The sequence below is a fragment of the Pan troglodytes genome, chromosome 19, assembly GCF_028858775.2.
Source record: "Pan troglodytes isolate AG18354 chromosome 19, NHGRI_mPanTro3-v2.0_pri, whole genome shotgun sequence".
In the NCBI taxonomy this organism is placed as follows: domain Eukaryota; kingdom Metazoa; phylum Chordata; class Mammalia; order Primates; family Hominidae; genus Pan; species Pan troglodytes.
In genome coordinates this window covers 64,422,469-64,442,028 of record NC_072417.2, presented here as the reverse complement: position 1 = coordinate 64,442,028, position 19,560 = coordinate 64,422,469, and the positions used below count along the sequence as shown (strand labels likewise).

Genomic DNA, 19,560 nt, shown 5'->3' with positions numbered 1-19,560 from the left:
TTCCATAAGGAAAAACAGACATTTCCCAAAAGGGAGTCTGGCACCTTCTCTGTTTTTTTGTTTTTTTATTTTTTTGTTTTGTTTTTTTTGAGACAGAGTCTCACTCTGTCACCCAGGCTGGAGTGCAGTGGCACTATCTCGGCTCACTGCAAGCTCTGCCTCCCGGGTTCACGCCATTCTCCTGCCTCAGCCTCCCGAGTAGCTGGGACTACAGGCGCCTGCCACCACACCCGGCTAATTTTTTGTGTTTTTTTTAGTAGAGATGGGGTTTCACCATGTTGGCCAGGATGGTCTCGATCTCCTGACCTCATGATCCACCCGCCTCGGCCTCCCAAAGTGCTGGGATTATACCTTCTCTTTTTCCTTTTAGGAACTTCAGACTATTATAAACTATTTTAGGTCTTCATGCAGCAGAGGGTGCAAGAGAAAGGAGGGACAGCAGAAGCAAATAAAGAAAACAGAATTCAGTCAACAGAGAAGAAAAAAGGTTTTGTTCAAAAAAAAGACAAGGTCCTAAGAGGAAAAAAAAATGAAGGCCTTTAAAATACAAACACTCACACACACACACACACACACACACACACACACACACACACGCATCTTCGATGTTAGCTTTTAATTGAGCTGACTTTTAACCATTGATCTCCTTTTTAAAAAATCTTTTTAAATTTCATTACCATATTTCAAATAGGACAAATTGCTGCTATTTCAGAAGTACCAAGTATTAAACCAGAAAGGGCTTCATTTAGGGACAAAACCCAGGCTGTCGTGGTGATAAAAAGAAGGCAGAACATTGGCTATGGAACTCCACTGTAGGGTAACAGCCATTGCTCTTACAGTTTGGCCTGGCTAGCCAAAAGGCGGCCTTCTTATGTAAATAAAGCCCCTTAAGTAATCAAAATCAAATATCTTTCCTTTTTTTTTTTCTTTTTCCTGGCCATTTTTCTCCCCTCACCATATCACCTTTGTGTGTGTGGGAAGGGGGGTGTGGGGGGAGTATGGGGGAATTGAAAAACAGCCAGCAAGAGGGGGAAAAAAAAGGAAAGATTTTTTATTTGGACTACTTAAGGGCTTTATTTACATAACAAGTCCACCTTTTTGTGTATGTTGGGAATTTAGCCAATTCAGAGGGCTTGTTCCCTATACTTTGAAACTTTCTTTGGACTTGATCAAGTCAGATACAGTTGGTCAAACCCAATGGGAAAAAGGTTGAAACAACAAAAACAGAGACAAACAACAACAAAACCGTTGAGCAAAACAAACAATTGCACAACTTAAATGATTACTGAGCACTCTAATGGTAAGGAGAAATGAAGACCAGCTGGTTGTTAACCTTAACTTTAGCCAAGACAAACCCCAATTCAATTACTTACCTAAGGACAGGTCTCAGGCTGAAGACTGCTCTCTATTATCCTAGAAGCAGGGAAAAAAAACCCTCAAATTTGCCTTCCCTGTTGGGAGCAAGCTCAAAGCCCTAAAGGAGTAACCTATTTGTCATGGAAGCAGGAAAACTAGCCTTCCTTGTGCTGGAGGAAGCAAATAAAACTCACAAGAAAAAAAGGAGTTGTAAAGCAAAATAAACTTCAGATCTTGACCAAATTTTGAGAGATCAGGGATTCTCTGGAGGGCGTGCTTCCAGACCTCAGCAAATTGCCCTATTGGTTTGAGCCATCAAGACAGCTCAAGATGGTACCAAGCACCAATAGGAGATTTGTCAGAGGCCGGGAGGCACCTCCACTCAGAGTTCCTTTGTGGTTACCAAAATGTGAACCCTGAATATCTGAGACAGGTCTCAGTTAATTTAGAAAGTTTATTTTGCTAAAGTTGAGAACTTGCACCTGTGACACAGCCTCAGGGAGTCCCGACAACATGTGTGCCCAAGGTGGTCAGGGCACAGCTTGGTTTTATACATTTTAGGGAGACATGAGACATCAATCAATATATGTAAGAGGTACATTGGTTCTGTCCAGAAAGGCAGGACAACTTGAAGCAGGGAGGGGGCTTCCAGGTCACAGGTAGGTGAGAGAAAAACAGTAGCATTCCTTTGAGTTTCTGATTAACCTCTCCAAAGGAGGCAATCAGATGTGCATTCATCTCAGTGAGCACAGGGATGACTTTGAATAGAATGGGAGGCAGGTTTGTTCTAACCAGTTCCTGGCTTGACTTTTCCCTTTAGCTTAGTGATTTGGGGGCCCCAAAATGTATTTTCCTTTCACGCCTCTGTCCCCCTAAAATATCTAAAATCAAGCTATAACCCAACCACCTTGGGCAAATGTTCTCAGGATCTCTTGAGAGTCTGCATCGGGCCTTGGTCACTCATATTTGGCTCAGAATAATTCCCTCAAATATTTTATGGAATTTGACTCTGTCGCCAACTTTTTGTTCTGCCTGTAATCAAGTCAGATTTTTTAAGTTTATAGAATTTTGATACAGGCATGCAATGTGTAAGAATTGCATCATGGAGCTGGGCACGGTGGCTCACGCCTGTAATCCCAGCACTTTGGGAGGCCGAGGTGGGTGGATCACCTGAGGTCAGGAGTTCCAGAGCAGCCTGACCCATATGGTAAAACCCCATCTCTACTAAAAATACATGTGGTGGGGGGCGCCTGTAATCCCAGCTACTCGGGAGGCTGAGGCAGGAGGATCACTTGAACCTGGGAGGCGGAGGTTGCAGTGAGCCGAGATTGTGCCACTGCACTCCAGCCTGGGCGACAGAGCAAGGCTCTGTCAAAAAAATAAATAAAAATAAAACATGGCAAATGGGGTATCAATCCCCTCAAGTTTTTATCCTTTGTTACAAACAATCCAATTACACTGTTATTTTAGAATGTGCAATTAAGTTATTACTGACTATAGTCACTTTGTCACTTTGGTGTGCCATTAAATACTAGGTCTTACTCATTACAGAGAAAAATTGGAAACATATTGCTTTGAACCAGTCTTTGTAGCGGGGGTTGGGGTAGAGAAAAATCTCAAGTTTAAAGTCAGTCTAAACTACCTAGCTTATGTGACAGTTAATGGAGAAGCTTTAACATTATAGGGAACATAAAAAGTGTTTGGGAACAGTGGAGGACAGGGTGTGGAAATGTATCAAGTTTGGCATGTCAGCCAGGCACCCAGGCCAGTGGTCCTTTAATAAGAAATGTACATTGAGGTGAGAACGGTGGCTCACGTCTATAATCCCATCACTTTGGGAAGTTGAGGCAGGCAACTGCTTGAGCCCAGGATTCCAAGACCAGCCTGGGCAGTATGGAGAAACCCTATCTCTACTAAAAATATAAAAATTAGATGGGCGTGGTGGGGTGCCTCTGTAGTACCAGCTACTCAGGAGGCTGAGGTGGGAGGATCACTTGAACCTGGGAGATTGAGGCTGCAGTGAGCCATGATCATGCCACTGTACTCCAGCCTGGGTGACAGAGCAAGACCCTGTCTCAAAAGAAAAAAAAGAAATGTACATTGAATGTACCAATGTAAACATATCTGTTTATGGCCGGGTGCAGTGGCTCACGCCTGTAATCCCAGCACTTTGGGAGGCTGAGGCAGGTGGATCACCTGAGGTCAGGAGTTCGAGACCAGCCTGGCCAACATGGCAAAACCCCGTCTCTACTAAAAATACAAAAATTTAGCCGGGCATGGTGGCGGATGCCTGTAATCCCAGCTACTCTGGAGGCTGAGGCAGGAGAATCTCTTGAATCAGGAGGCAGAGGTTGCAGTGAGCCGAGATCACAACATTGCACTCCAGCCTGGGTAACAAGAGCGAAACTCCGTCTCAAAAACAAAAACAAAACAAAAAACCCTGTTTCTAAGTTATCTCTATGATCTACAGTATGAATACATTATGTAACAAGAATACTTTTTTTTTTTGAGACGGAGTGTCACTGTGTTGCCAGGCTGGAGTGCAGTGGCATGAACTTGGCTCACTGTAACCTCCGCCTCCCAGGTTGAAGTGATTCTCCTGCCTCAGCCTCCCGAGTAACTGGGACAAAAATACTTTTTACACAGCATAGAAGTTCTAGTATTTCCTTCCCACAATCTAAAGGGCTGTATCTCATACCCTTAGAGTATGCAAACCCTGCTTTGTGGACCACTGATCTATGTCAAAATGATGGCTTTGGGACCAAGATGCTCAATCTCTTGAAACTTCAATTTACTTTCCTGTAAAATGACAATGTTATTTTCCTCACAGAGGAACGAGAATTATGAGATTCTATGTATGTATTACTGATGTCAGCACAATTACAGCACCAGGGGGTCGGAAAGGCTATCCACATCCCCACAGCCTACCTTCTCCCCCAGCCTCCATTTCCTCCAGTTTAAAAGAATGGAAAATGCTTTGTTTCTTGTGTAATGACTTTGCAGATGCATTTAAGTATCATCCCAAGTAGCTTAAGAACTCTTCGAAGCTGTGAGCCAGCACCTGACTTCATGAGCATTTGCTTGCCTCCATCCCATCCTCAAACTGGAGGTGCAGATATGCCTACAAGCCCTTCAGCTGGTCAGCTTATAACAGGTTACATATCCGTACCAGAAACACACACATACGCACACACTTAACGTCCATCGGTAAGGCAAATGACTTTTCACCTGGACTTTGTTTAAACAGAGGAAATGTCTTCGTAAGACTAATCATTCTTCGGTTCACTAATTATTAGTGAGGATGTGGGGGAGAGATGAATGGGATACATCAAAGATTTCAATTTGTCGATTTATCACTCAAAGTATACCCAAGTACATCCTGTGTGGCTCTGGATGGCAAAATACCACCTCACAGCTCAAGATGGTTCCCCCCAAAACAGAGACATGAGCCACTTTCATGCTGTCACAGCAACTGCCAAAAGAGCATCTGTAAAGAATTTCATGGCTATGGATCTCATTTCCTTGAAGAATTAGCTTGGCACTGGTTACAAGGAGACGCAATTAAAGTCTGACTCGAATCCCTCTCATTGAGGGGGAAAAAATATTAAACATTACAATACAAGACACAGGATTAGTAGCACCTCTGTAGAACAAATAGCACATCTGTCTACCTTGGAGATTAGAACTGGATTCTTTATTCTGCTCCTAGTAGTGTATAAAAATGATCTAGAGAGTTTAACAAAGAACAGTTAAAATTTAGACTCTGCTTCCATCATTTTCTGTAGGATAAGTTCCTATAAATTGTCACACTTCTGGGAACTGAAAACCATACGCAAAATAAGCACATATAAGGCTTGGTGTCCATTTCTGAAAACAATTTAGCTGAAGCTAAGGACAAGGTGACAGCAAAAAGCTCCAAAAGCCTTGCCTTCAACTATTCATGTGATCCAATGCTGCCCTCTAGCAATGGGAGAGAGAAATAGCACTAACAATCCCACTGGTTTCAGGAATTCAAGGTTTTAGCATTAATAGTATTTACTATGTAAAAAGTTGCTGAAAAAGGAGGAAGTAGGGGAAGGGTCTCCACAATTAGATTGCAACAGTCCATCTCAACAGAAAATGTTCTTTTAGAAAGACACTGGGATAAGTTAACACAACCCATACCTATTGGACTGCTCTATGTCCTACGTCCTCTCCAGCTGACCCAGGAGAGCCTTGAAGACACGAAGGGACTCTCCACTGACCTGGAACCTATTACTTCACCGGGCAAAGCTACTTTCTGTTGCTGAAAAAACTCCCTCCTCCGCCCTGACTCTCTCTTCCATGTTTTAGTAGAGGGTGGGGCTGAAAGCTATTAGACCTAACTTGATACTTCTCGTAACACCCGCCCAACCCCTTTAATACTTCCTAAATGCACGATATGGTGTCAGTTCTTCCTAAGAAATGTAAGGACTGGTCTCAAGCAAGGTTATATTATGATAAGAGAACTATGGACCCAGCTGCCAACCTTGAAATACAAATTAAACATTTAAGTTGGCATAATGAACATTTCCAGGAAGGGCAGTGGCTAATAATCTGTAGGACAAGGCTACCAGGTTTACTATGGCTCCTCTTCAAATGACAATGACAAAGATTTGAAGTAATAAGCCCAGAAAAGCCTTTTCATTTCCAAAATCATCTTTCCTGGAAGACTTGGAAGTTCAAACTTCACTACGTGAGATTTCACTGCTCTCATATCAAGCCGACTGACCTCCATAGCTCAAGAGACTACCTGTTAGCTGATCCCCTAAAGCATGGAGGATCGATTCAGGAAGGGGGATCTATTCAGGAAGAGATCTATGCATCAGGGTTAGCTGTATGAGAAGTATGAGAAAATCTGCTTATATTATTTTTGGCTACAGACAGGTGTTTCCAATTTCTCATGTTTAGTCTTAAATGCATCCAAGTTTGTGTGTGTGTGTTGGGGGTGGAGGGAAGAACCAGATACACTTATTTTCAAACAAAAGCTGCCACATGTTTATTAAGACATTACTGGCTCTTAAGCACAGCTGGATCTATAAATCATTTTCCATATATTATCACATATTCAGGAAAGTTTCTGAGATGATATATCAAGACAGGCTTCTCTTGTGACTCAACTGGACCTGAGGAAAGAACAAAAGAAATTACATACCTGATTTATAGCTGCTGGTCATCAACAGACACGTACTGGCAATGTAATCTTTTGAGACAGGATAGCTAAACTGCTTTCCCCTCCTTGCTAAAGCTTTGCCCAAAATGCCTGTACCTTTAAAAATCCTTTGTCCTAATTAAATCTATCTGCATTCTCAAAGTCCCTCAACATTCATTAATCTCTGAGGAGACCAAACAGTCAACTGTGATGAAGAGGCCAATTGCAAAGCTCAATCTCAGAACCACCACATCTCAGGCCTGAAAGGACACCATGAGAAGGGAAGGATGTTCTATGGTTTTAAATATTGGGCGGCAGAACTAATGGCCAGCCCCATTATCTAGCTCTGTGAAACAGGGCAAGCTGCTAATCTCTCAAGAAACATATATATAATAAGAGGATTCAAGCTCATACAAGCTATAGCTATATCTGAAGACCCATCTCTCTGTGTTATTAAGTTTTTTGTGGATTAAACATGTTCAGTAATTACAATTTTGATGAGAATTATTGAATGCAACATTAGAGATCAGACCTCAGAAGAACCAAGCCAGATTGCTGTGATTTGGGATAAGAAAGGAGGGTCCAACTTCAGCTAGACAGCTCCTGATCTACTTCCAACCCACCCCTCTAAATAAAGATGCAGTAACCTAGGGGTAGAGAAACAAAGCTCAGCTAATGTGCTGCTTCCACCAACTGACAGCAATGGGTGTATCTTAAAACCTGCAGAATTTGTAAGAAAAGGGTTTTCTTACTTCAAATAGTCTCTTTAGAAGTCTGAGTAATGGTGCAACCTGGAAAAGTAAAAAGTAAGTCATCTAAACAACTTTGTAATTACCCACAGTGTTTTCAATTAGATCACAGAAGGGCACTTAGGAAGATTTTAGTGGGAAAAATATGTAATCACAATCATTCACACCAGGCAGTTAGGTTCAGACTCCTCAATCTGACATTCTGGAGGATCTGAACGCCTCAGATTTTAGGTAACATGAGTAGGCTTACTCCAAAGTTTCACATGGCGGGTCTATGAAATACCTGATCAGACATAAACAATAAAAATGTCATCAGTCAATTCCAGTCACTGGTATAGCTAGAAACAGTGTCATTCTAAAGAGTAATGCTCTGGTGGAAAATCTAATGGCCTTTGGGTCTTAGAGAAAAAAAAATTTCACTTATAAAAATACCAAAGGATTTGGAAGAAAATTCTAAGTGCAATAAGAATCTACATCCTTTTATAAAATACAAACTGAAACAGAACCACTCCAAATCTGATCTGAAATGAGACTGATGAAATTATCCTGGTATAACCTGTTTTCCTTTCAAAGTAAGTAGAACTGTAAACCACATTATTGTCTGGTATATTCTCCTTTCACAACTATTTCCTCAAAACCAATTTACATTCCTCCTTTTCTTCACTCCAGATTTTAGTCCGTTTTGAAAGCAGGAATTCCCTAAAGCATACAAACATAAACACAGGGTTCTATGTAGCATTCACTACCAACACAAGGAGCAAGGCAAGAGGGCTGTGATTTACATCACAAGTTTTCTACTGAAAGCTCTTTAGTTCTCCCTAAAGATCCACCTTGTCACCTATATCTTCTAGCAATGATGCAATTAGGTTTTGTTTGTTCCTGTTTTATAGCCAAGTATGTTGGGTACAGAAAAGAACCTGGACAGCGCATATAAGTTTTGGTTATCTTTGTGGTTAACACCCTTATTTACAGCTTACAGCTACAGGGAAAGAAACACCTTTTAAAAAGAAATCAATTAAATCTAGTGGAGTAAACTGAATTATTAAATCAGCAAAAGCTAATCTAAACATAAGGCACGAAGAAAGTGGAAATATTATTAAAGTGGCTACTTTTTCTCAATTTGACATTCTCAAAATAGTGCTTTCCAAAAAATATATATATTCCCCAAGTGAAGTTTCCTGCTAGTGACATTTTATGGTAGAAAATTACCCAAAGTACTGCCCAAGGTTATTTATAGATTCAATGCCATCCCCATCAAGCTACCAATGACTTTCTTCACAGAATTGGAAAAAACTACTTTAAAGTTCATATGGAACCAAAAAAGAGCCCGCATCGCCAAGGCAATCCTAAGCCAAAAGAACAAAGCTGGAGGCATCATGCTACCTGACTTCAAACTATACTACAAGGCTACAGTAACCAAAACAGCAGGGTACTGGTACCAAAACAGAGATATAGACCAATGGAACAGAACAGAGGCCTCAGAAATAATGCTGCATATCTACAACCATCTGATCTTTGACAAACCTGACAAAAACAAGAAATGGGGAAAGGATTGCCTATTTAATAAATGGTGCTGGGAAAACTGGCTAGCCATATGTAGAAAGCTGAAACTGGGTCCCTTCCTTACACCTTATACAAAAATTAATTCAAGATGGATTAAAGACTTACATGTTAGACCTAAAACCATAAAAACCCTAGAAGAAAACCTAGGCAATACCATTCAGGACATAGGCATGGGCAAGGACTTCATGTCTAAAACACCAAAAGCAATGGCAACAAAAGCCAAAATTGACAAATGGGATCTAATTAAACTAAAGAGTTTCTGCACAGCAAAAGAAAGTACCATCAGAGTAAACAGGCAACCTACAAAATGGGAGAAAATTGTCGCAACCTACTCGTCTGACAAAGGGCTAATATCCACAATCTACAATGAACTCAAACAAATTTACAAGAAAAAAATAACCCCATCAAAAAGTGGGCGAAGGATATGAACAGACACTTCTCAAAAGAAGACATTTATGCAGCCAAAAAACACATGAAAAAATGCTCATCATCACTGGCCATCAGAGAAATGTAAATAAAAACCACAATAAGATACCATCACACACCAGTTAGAATGGCGATCATTAAAAAGTTAGGAAACAACAGGTGCTGGAGAGGATGTGGAGAAATAGGAACACTTTTACACTGTTGGTGGGACTGTAAACTAGTTCAACCATTGTGGAAGTCAGTGTGGCGATTCCTCAGGGATCTAGAACTAGAAATACCATTTGACCCAGCCATCCCATTACTGGATATATACCCAAAGGATTATAAATCATGCTGCTATAAAGACACATGCACACGTATGTTTATTGATGCGGCACTATTCACAATAGAAAAGACTTGGAACCAACTCAAATGTCCAACAATGATAGACTGGATTAAGAAAATGTGGCACATATACACCAGGGAATACTATGCAGCCATAAAAAATAAAGAGTCCATGTCCTTTTTAGGGACATAGATGAAACTGGAAACCATCATTCTCAGCAAACTATCACAAGGGCAAAAAACCAAACACCGCATGTTCTCACTCATAGGTGGGAATTGAACAATGAGAACACATGGACACAGGAAGGAGAACATGACACTCCAGGTACTGTTGTGGGGTGAGGGGAGGGGGGAGGGATAGCATTAGGAGATATACCTAATGCTAAATGACGAGTTAATGGGTGCAGCATACCAACATGGCACATGTATACATATGTAACAAACCTGCACAGTGCGCACATGTACCCTAAAACTTAAATAATAATAAAATAAAATAAAATAAAATAACCCAAAGTAAGATAATGAAGATGAGAGTCAAGATAAACAGACTACAATTTATTAACTGTAGAATTAGGAATATATAGTATCTTTTCATACTGTCAGAAGTAGTTTATAGGTATCTCTGACTTTTAAACATAAATAATACCTACCTATACATCAGGGCCTTGCCCTTTTCATTCCCCAAGGCAAAGTATCCACTTCTCGGAGAAAAATCCATGGTATGAACATGAGAAATATTCTTATTTTTAATGACTGGGAAGTTTGAAAATACTGTACAGGAAGGAAGATGAACCTGCAGGAGATAATAAAAAACTTTAAAGTGTAACAACTGGGAGCTCATGTTTCTTAAATTGTAATCTTCATTCTATCTTCCTGCTGAAACATAAAGCTCATTTTGATTGTAGCACACAAGAAAGTACAGTCTATTAGTGCAGCAAAGTGTTCCAAAATTAAGTTTGATCTTTCTTTTTTTATTACTTTATTTTTATAGTTAAGAGATACAACTGCAGTTTTGCTACATGAATTTCTTGCACAGTGGTGAAGTCTGGGCTCTTCAGTGTCACCATCACTCCAATGGTGGACAGGGGTGTCCAATCTTTTGGTTTCCCTGGGCCACAATGGAAGAAGAAGAATTGTCTTGGGCCACACATAAAATACACTAACACTAACGACAGGTGATGAGCTTAAAAAAAAAACAACAACAACTCATGTTTTAAGAAAGTTTACAAATTAGTGTTGGGCCACAATCAAACCGTCCTGGGCCATGGGTTGGACAAGATTGATGTACACTGTACCCATCAGATAATTTCTCATCCCCTACCCCTCTCCCATGCTCCCACCTTTCCAAGTCTCCAATGCCTATTATTCTACTGTGTCCATGTGTACACACTATAAAATTTGATCTTTAATGTGTTATTAACTGAGCAGAAAAGGAAGAAAGAGAAAAAAGCGTCAGTACAGCATCCAGCATGATGCCTCAGAGATTCAAATGTTTGCTGAATGAGTAAATTAATGAATAAACTAAAGCAAAAAGTACCCACTCTAGCTTAATGACCACAGTAAAGAAACTAAAATCTGATCACAGGGGAAAGAGATTTTAAACATGAAGGTTCATCTGGTTAGTTAAATGGTGAAAAAAATTAAACATTATAAAGTCTGATTTTACATAACTGAAGCCTAGGCAAAGTCACACCACATATATTCTACTATCATAAAATTGCCATTTTGTACTTTTAATTTTCAACTATTGTATATACACTTTGCCTTTTACAATTTCTCCTCGAAGAGGGCTGAATCATGAAAATCTAACTCCAAGTGAAACTGTTCTGATTTAGAGAGAGCCAAAAGCTCACCTCAAAGCCAGACGTAAGTATGAGGAGGAACACACACAGTCTCTTTCTCCAGAGTCTACTTCCTAAGTTCAGGAGAGTTGAGACAGGTCCTCACCCAATTTGTGGATGAATAAAACCCAGGTATGGAAGCAGTTACCTTTAGGCCACAATTGTAACAACGCTCACTTTCAGATGTTCTCTAGCTCTCCCAAGAGATATAGCACCTTCATGTTCAAATATATACAACCGTTATCATTCAGCTGGGCAGTTAGTCATCCTCCACACTTTTAGGTCAGACTTTATACCATCAATCAAAGTGATTTTCACAGGCAAGTGCTGGGTAAAAACCACTGATACATACACCTATTAAACTGGTTTCAGTCAGTCACATATTAGGCCAAATTCTGATACATACTTACTGACCATTTTGTCAAGAAAATACTGTTTACAGTGAATCTCCAAGCCACATTCAATTATTTTCAACTTTGCCAGAAGGCAGGTTCTGCCTGCACAGCGTGGCATCAATGTGAAGGCAATGGTGCTAATGAGAAGTGGTCTTGACCCATTAAAGCTAAGAAGTTGGCAGTACCCCAATTTGGACTTCACTTCTAAAGTTCTTAAATACCACTCTCTATACAGGTTCCTCGAGAAATTACTTTTAAGTATATATATATTTTCAAGCACTTAGTAAAAAAGCAGACTCCTGTTTTACAGAGAGAAGCCACAACACGGATATTGCAAAATTTATTTACATTTAATTTGGGAAGGCAGATATTATATAAATTTGTGATAAGTACCTTGGCTTAACTGTGTTTCACTTGGGTTATTGTAAGTTTGCATCCTTCAAGCATGCCCCAACTATGAACAGATGATCCAAATCATCAGGAAAGCAGATGATCAGGAAAAAAACATTTGCTACAAGGGGTGAGGACAAAGCTGTTCTACCTCTGCCTTTTGTTCCCACCCTATTCACCTGATACTATGAAACTATGCCTCAGGCATTCACTCACCAACTTTCCTGGAATGACTTTGAAGTTTGGGGAGCTGGTTTTCTGACTCTTCCTCATCAAAATACACTAGAACCAACCTTTCTATCTGAATGACTTTTCTTTTCTTTTCTTCTTTTTTGAGATCAAGTCTCACTCACTCTGTTGCCCAGGCTGGACTACAGTGGCGCGATCTCAGCTCACTGTAACCTCCGCCTCTTGGGGGCAAGCAATTCTTCTGTCTCAGCCTCCTGAATAGCTGGGATTACAGGTGTGGGCTACCACGCCCAGCTAATTTTTGCATTTTTAGTAGAAATGGGGTTTCACCATGTTGGCCAGGCTGGTCTCAAACTCCTGGCCTCAAGTGATCCTCTCACCTTGACCTCTCAAAGTGCTGGGATTAAGGTGTGGGCCACTGCACCTGACCTATTTTTAAACTTTATCTCTGCTACTGACTTGGAATATCGGGAAAAGGAGGGGAATTGTTTACAATGTCCTCCTAAGAGATCAATAGCATCTACCTGCAAAATTCCCCAGTGTAATCTCTCAATGCATTGGTGAATCTTCCCTCAAGCCAATGATCTCACCTGATTAAAACTATGCTGTGCTCTGACATCTATTTATAGCCCCCATTTTAAAAGGTATAATTGAACTATTAATTAGGAAAAATGCCTATAAAGATCCAACTTCTTTAACTCCTGGCCTCAGGTGATCCGTCTGCCTCCGCCTCACAAAGTGCTGGGATTACAGGCGTGAGCCACCGCAGCCAGCTTTCTAATACCATTTCTATCACGACAGTTAAGTGTACAGATATCAAAATTCAACAAGTAAAAGCTCGCTCATCCTTGATTTAATGGGTAGAACGTTCCATGACGTTCTACTATATCCAAAATTGTCGATGTAACAGGAATTTGACTTCTGAGTCTCCTACTAGTCCAACAGCTTAAATTCACAGTGCTTTGTAATGGGATGACAAAACCGTCTGGATCATTATAAGGAATTGACTGCATTTAACAATGCTAACAATGTTTTTTACAAGGCATTATGGAGCTGCTATGCCTGGCTTCTTTCCATTAGATATTATGGTTGACTACCATTTAAAAACTGTGATTTGGCTTTTACTAATGAATTCCTTATGTGATTTTGCCACAATAAAAAAAATATAAATGCTGTCATGATCACTGAAGCAAACAATGCAGAACTATTATGTGTCTTGCAGAATATATTATGTCAACAGGAGATAGATCCCATGGTTTTCTAAAACAATTTACTACCATTAAAGTGATAAAAGGTTAATATTACTAGTATACCACTCCCATTAGGGAGCAGGGATTTTAAAGCTGACTTGAATTAGAACCTTCTCATTTGTCAAATGATTCATTCAACAGCATAGCAATAAAATGCTATGCTGTAATTTTCACACTCTTTTTCCAGCAAACCATTTTGTTGTTGTTGTTGTTGTTTTTGAGACAGACTCTTACTCTGTCACCCAGGCTGGAGTACAGAGGCACGATCTTGGCTCACTGCAACCTCCACCTTCCAGGCTCAAGCCATTCTCCTGCCTCAGCCTCCTGAGTAGCTGGGATTACAGGCGCCCACCACAATGCCCAGCTAATATTTGTAATTTTAGTAAAGATGGGGTTTCACCATGTTGGCCAGGCTGGTCTTGAACTCCTGACCTCAAGTGATCCACCCACCTCAGCCTCCCAAAGTGCTGGGATTACAGGTCTGAGCCACCGTGCCCAGCGCAACAAAACATTTCTTAAGGAAATCATATGCAGAATCCCAATATATATACCACAGACAACAATGACACTGCTCTACATGATACAAGTTAAGGAGCTTAGCCTCCTCCTTGCCTACATGCCATATAAAGCCCTGTGCAGAATCTAGGGCTCTGTGGAATTCAGCCAGAAAACCAATGAACTGCTAGAAAAAAATGTGGAATCTAAATCACAATTCTGCCCTTTATTAACTGTTTACTTTGGTTAAGTTAATCCTCTGAAGAACTGTTACTTGGCTCAAACTTTTTGTAGAACTCTTTGTAAATCTTTGTAAACGATATATTCTAATACAAAGCTGATGGCAGATGCAAGGCTTTTTGCCAAGTGAGCACAATAAAAATAACACACTTTGTAAAGTGCGTACAATCTGGTAGTACACACATAGCAGCAAACATAATTCTGCTATTCAAAGTTCTATGCCTTCTGTATACCTGGTGCCTTGAGCAAAAAATTGTTAAATGAATGAGAAAACTGGCTCTGCCTGAAGAGTAGGAAACTTCACAGAGATGGGGTGACACTGAAAGTGAGCTCTGATGTTGGGCAGAAAAGAGTTTACATAGGCCCGAGGCTGCTATCCTTAGAAAGTTCTGGGCTGGGCACGGCGGCTCACTCCTGTAATCCCAGCATTTTGGGAGCCCGAGGCAGGCGGACCATGAGGTCGGGAGTTTGAGACCAGCCTGACCAAAATGGTGAAACCCCGTCTCTACTTAAAAAAAAAAAAAAATACAAAAATGAGCTGGGCATGGTGGCGCATGCCTATAATCCCAGCTACTCAGGAGACTGAGGCAGAAGAATGGCTTGAACCCAGGAGGCGGAGGTTGCAGTGAGCCGAGATCGCACCACTGCAGTCCAGCCTGGGCAACAGAGTGAGACTTGGTCTCAAAAAAAAAAAACAAAAACAAAAACAGAAAGGTCTGCTTACAAGGGTGGCCACTGCATAGTGTCGGAGAATTTGACTAGCACACAGTTCCTATACTGGCATGAAACTTTCCCTAAATGATATGGGTAGCTCACTGTGCCAAAACTGTTCGTACAAACAATGTGGTTTATGCTAAACACCTGGCTTTTCTTCTGGGAATCTAGAATTTTGGTACATGCTAGGCAGAGGGCACCCTATATGAAGTCCCAATAAAAACCTTCTGCAATGAGTCTCTAATGAGCTTCCCAGGTAGAAAACACTTAACACATGTTGTTACAACTCATTACTGGAGGAATTAAACTGTCCTGTGTGACTCTACTAGAAGAGGACTCTTAGAAGGTTTCCTCCGGACTTTACTCCATGTACCCTTTCCCTTTGCTGATTTTGCTTTGTATCCTTTTCACTGCAATACATTTTAGCCATGAGTTCAATGAACATATGCAGAGTCCTGGAAGTCATCTCTCGTTAGCCACCAAACCTGGAGGTGGTCCTGCGGATTCCTGACACAAAGGGTATATTCAAAGGTACTACCTAGCTATTTAAATTACAATACTTTTATACAATTTAATTTTCAAGTTCAACTTACTTTCAAAACCCGAGAATTGCCTCCGTTCTGTTAAGACAACAGGCCTTAAAAAGGTAAATGAGGAAAGAAAATTGTGAAGTAATGAAGTGTCTGCCTTAAATATAGTCCTTAACATTAATACTAAAAGAAACCTCTGAAAATGAGGACCACTTTAGGAATGGTGAGAATGGACAGCAAAGCTTTACTGAGAGAAGTGACATAATCAAATGTGGTGGCTACTGTGCATCCTTCCAACAACCACATCCAAAAGCTACAATACTAATAATTCCTATATCAAAAGAAGCCACTGTTTTAAAAATAATTCAACGCTCTCCTTTCCTGTTACTTTTGCATGTTTTCAACTTAAATTTAAAAAATAACAATAATAAAGGGGTAATGAAATATTTACCAATCTGACTGCTTCTTTCATTTTTTCTGAAGCAATTGCCAAGATTTCTGTAGTAGGATTGAAGGTCAGAGAAGTAACACCTGTAACCAAGTTCATTATAGCTTTTATTGGCTTTGGGTTTGTTTCTTGGAGACAAGAATCTTGATTGTATATATTTACCACTCCACAATTAGAACTACAAAGAGAAAAGGATTAAAATAGATTAAAAACCAAGTAAAAGGGCTTTCACAACCTAAGTGAATATAGATTTAACCCCACAAACTGGTATTTACAGGAATCACATGTTACAAAGAGACCAGCTATCACCACTATAGCCACAGATGTCCTATAGAACCTCCAACCAAACAGGTTGAAAACAGAATTCAAATTCTCCCCCTTCTGTTGACTTCTTGAAGGCTAAACTTTACTGACTCTTCTTGCATCCTGATTCCTTCACAGTCACCTCTTTCTCCACTGATTCTTGTCCCCAGGATTCTATTTCCAACCTACTTCTAGTGTCTCATTCATCTCATTTACTCCCACAGACCACCTATCTATCACCCACCACATCCAAATCAGTGCCTTTAGTCCTAATTATGCACTGCATTCCTAAAGGTTTGTGGGGGTGGCCACATGCATATTATCTCTTCTAACACCATCACCCCTCCTCCCCTCCTCCCGCCTCCCTTCAATGACAATTCCACTCCTCTGGTTGCACAGGCCTGGAGCCTGAGAATGTGAATACTTCTCTCCCACTCCCCATCTTCTAAGCACTTATCAAATACATTACAAACATCCTTTGCTTATTCCCCCACTGCCATTCCTACTGTCCTGGTGACTCATTACCTGATGCCTGCCTATTGCTGCAGTGACCTCAAGGCTCATCTCCCTGTCCTTTCTTCCTCTTCTAAAAGCTTAAAGATTTGCTTAAGATTCTTTAAGAATAACTTGAAGATTGTAAAAGTGTAAACGGTTGTTGGCCAAGCACATCAGAAATCAATTACACTGAAGGGCAATTAAAATTAAATGAGTTTAAGCTACTAGTATTAGATTCTTTCTATCTATATAGGCCCTTCAAAGGGGGCTAATAAAAAGTGATACAAAAAAGAGAGGGCAAGGAAGACTGGCTTCACAAATCTCAGTGAAGATCATTTCTGCGCAGTTTTTCTTGCCCCATACAGAGGCAAATGCAGTTCTTAAAACTACTTATAATGGACACAGGAAGGGGAACATCACATACCGGGGCCTGTTGGCGGGGGGAAGGGGGAGGGATAGCATTAGGAAATATATTTAATGCTAAATGACGAGTTAATGGGTGCAGCACACCAACATGGCACATGTATACATATGTAACAAACCTGCACGTTGTGCACATGTACCCTAAAACTTAAAAGTATAATAAAAAAATTTAAAAACTACTTATAATGAGTTTAAACAGCAGTCTTCATTTTAAAGGAGCTTTATTCCCAGAAGATCTGCTACTCATGAATTGCTGCCATAGCGCACACTACCCTGGTAAATGCTTGGCTTGTGCTGAGATGTCCCTCGCTACAGGGTTGGCATGGGTATGGGTAGGAAAGGAAGGGGCCTTCATCAGGGCACTCTCCCTCCAAGGGATCTGTTACTGTCTTACTGCCTAAGGCAGATGGCCTGGTCTCCAAGCTCCACAGCCTAGTTCTACTTGCCTTTCCTCCCAAACTCCAATTTGCAAATGGTGGTAGGGATATATATACAAGCAGTTTCCCCAGTTTTAACCTGGAAGGAGAGAGTGAACAAAGAGTAGAGAGTATGCTAAGTTTCTGGACAACAAGACCCCTTGACTTCCCATCCCAGGGAGGATTTGACTGAAATCATTTCATGGCTCAATTGTGTTTGGTCTAAGAAAATCACAAAAACCTACTTCTTGAAGTTACAGAATTATGGGTTCTAATTAGTGGTTTAGTAAGGTAGCTTAGAATTACTGCGAAGTATCCAATGCCTCATCCTCCCACCCCGCATCTTCAGAATCAAGTAGTAGAACACAGCCATCTTTTCCCCAGTGTAATAACCAATGTTTTCAGTAATAGCACAGTACAATGTGTTCTAGATAATATTTTTAAAGTTTCTACAATACTATCAAATGGTATTTCCTAGGAACATGTTTTTTATTTATACCCCCAGCTGGATAAAGGAAAAATGCTTTAGGTATCTTTAAGATTTAAACCCAAAGTTACTTATTCTATCTCCTCATCAATGACAAGAAGCTGAAAATAATTATAGGAAAACTTGATGTGATCAAACAGGTATTTTAAATAGGAAAAAATACAATGATATAAGGTAGCGCCAGCATTTTCTTTGCTAAAAAGGTGTTCAACTGCAATTATAGTAATCCCTTCTTATCTGGCAGGGCGTATGTTCCAAGACCCCCAGTGGATGCCTCAAACTGTGGATTACTGAACCCTGTGTGTTTTCTCCTATACACACATCTCTATAAAAAAGTTTAATTTATAAATTAGGCATAGTAACAGACTAACACAACTAATAATAAAACAGAACAATTATAACAATATATCCTAATAAAAGTTACGTGAATGTGGTCTCTTGCTCTCAAAATATCTTACATAGATTTCAGATTGTGATGAACCACAGGTAACTAAAACCACAAACAGTGAAACTGCAGATAAGGGGGGAACTACTGTAATATTATTATTCAACACTGCACAAAGATGATAAAATGAAAAAAGCTCAGCTGGGTTGACCAATTTCATATTACTGAATAGTTTATAAAGAGAACTACTCATGCACCACCTAGTATATTCAATTCCTCAACATATTCTCATTAGCACAATGTGATTAAGGTTACAAGAACCTCTCTTTACTTACCCACAAGCAACATACTGTCCATTCCTAGATGTGGCAATGCTTAATCCATATAAACTGCCTTCATCAACAAATCTGTTAAGGCACTTCCTTGAGTTCACATCCCAAACATAAACTTCTCCATCCCCTGCATAAAAGAGCGAAAAAAAGAGTTGTTAATTTTGCTTTAAACTTGAAAGGCAAGTAAACTGGCCACTCTCAGTCCCTCTTAACAGTACAGGAGACTACAAATACAGACCTATTATAACCCTCCTAGTTCTGGAAAACTGGACTAAGAATATTTCTTTTCTTTTTTCCCTTTTTTTTTTTGAGATGCAGTTTTTCTCGTCGCCCAGGCTGGAGTGTAACTGCGCCATCTCAGCACACTGCAACCTCCTTCTCCCGGGTTCAAGCGATTTTCCTGCCTCAGCCTCCCGAGTAGCTGGGATTACAGGTTTGTGCCACCATGCCCAGTTAATTTTTGTATTTTTAGTAGAGACAGGGTTTCACCATGTTGGCCAGGCTGGTCTCGAACTCTTGACCTGAGGTGATCCACCTGCCTTGGACTCCCAAACTGCTGGGATTACAGGTGTGAGCCACCATGCCCGGCCTAAGAATATTTCTTGTATACATTCACATATACAGAAGAAAACTGCATCA

General features: G+C 40.4%; 1 protein-coding gene across 8 annotated transcripts in view; it reads right to left on the bottom strand.

Moving 5' to 3' along the window:
• The window catches only part of UTP18 (UTP18 small subunit processome component), a 56,868-nt gene that overhangs the window by 12,703 nt on the left and 24,605 nt on the right, over positions 1 to 19,560 (bottom strand). Inside the window, exons 10-15 of one of the 8 annotated variants that reach the window (XR_010153339.1) lie at positions 18,925 to 19,048; positions 17,748 to 17,817; positions 16,084 to 16,258; positions 10,239 to 10,381; positions 7,279 to 7,317; positions 6,349 to 6,500 (exon numbers count right to left, since the gene is read on the bottom strand). Coding sequence is in view for 5 of the 8 variants with exons in the window: in XM_063799866.1 (XP_063655936.1) it covers positions 7,293 to 7,317; positions 10,239 to 10,381; positions 16,084 to 16,258; positions 18,925 to 19,048 (467 nt within the window). In the remaining 3 variants the exon portion in view is untranslated. Of the gene's footprint in view, positions 1 to 6,348; positions 6,501 to 7,278; positions 7,318 to 10,238; positions 10,382 to 15,682; positions 15,740 to 16,083; positions 16,259 to 17,747; positions 17,818 to 18,924; positions 19,049 to 19,560 lie in introns of those variants that run through there. The other 7 variants (XR_010153338.1, XM_063799866.1, XR_008540491.1 and 4 more) reach the window with 7 other exon arrangements.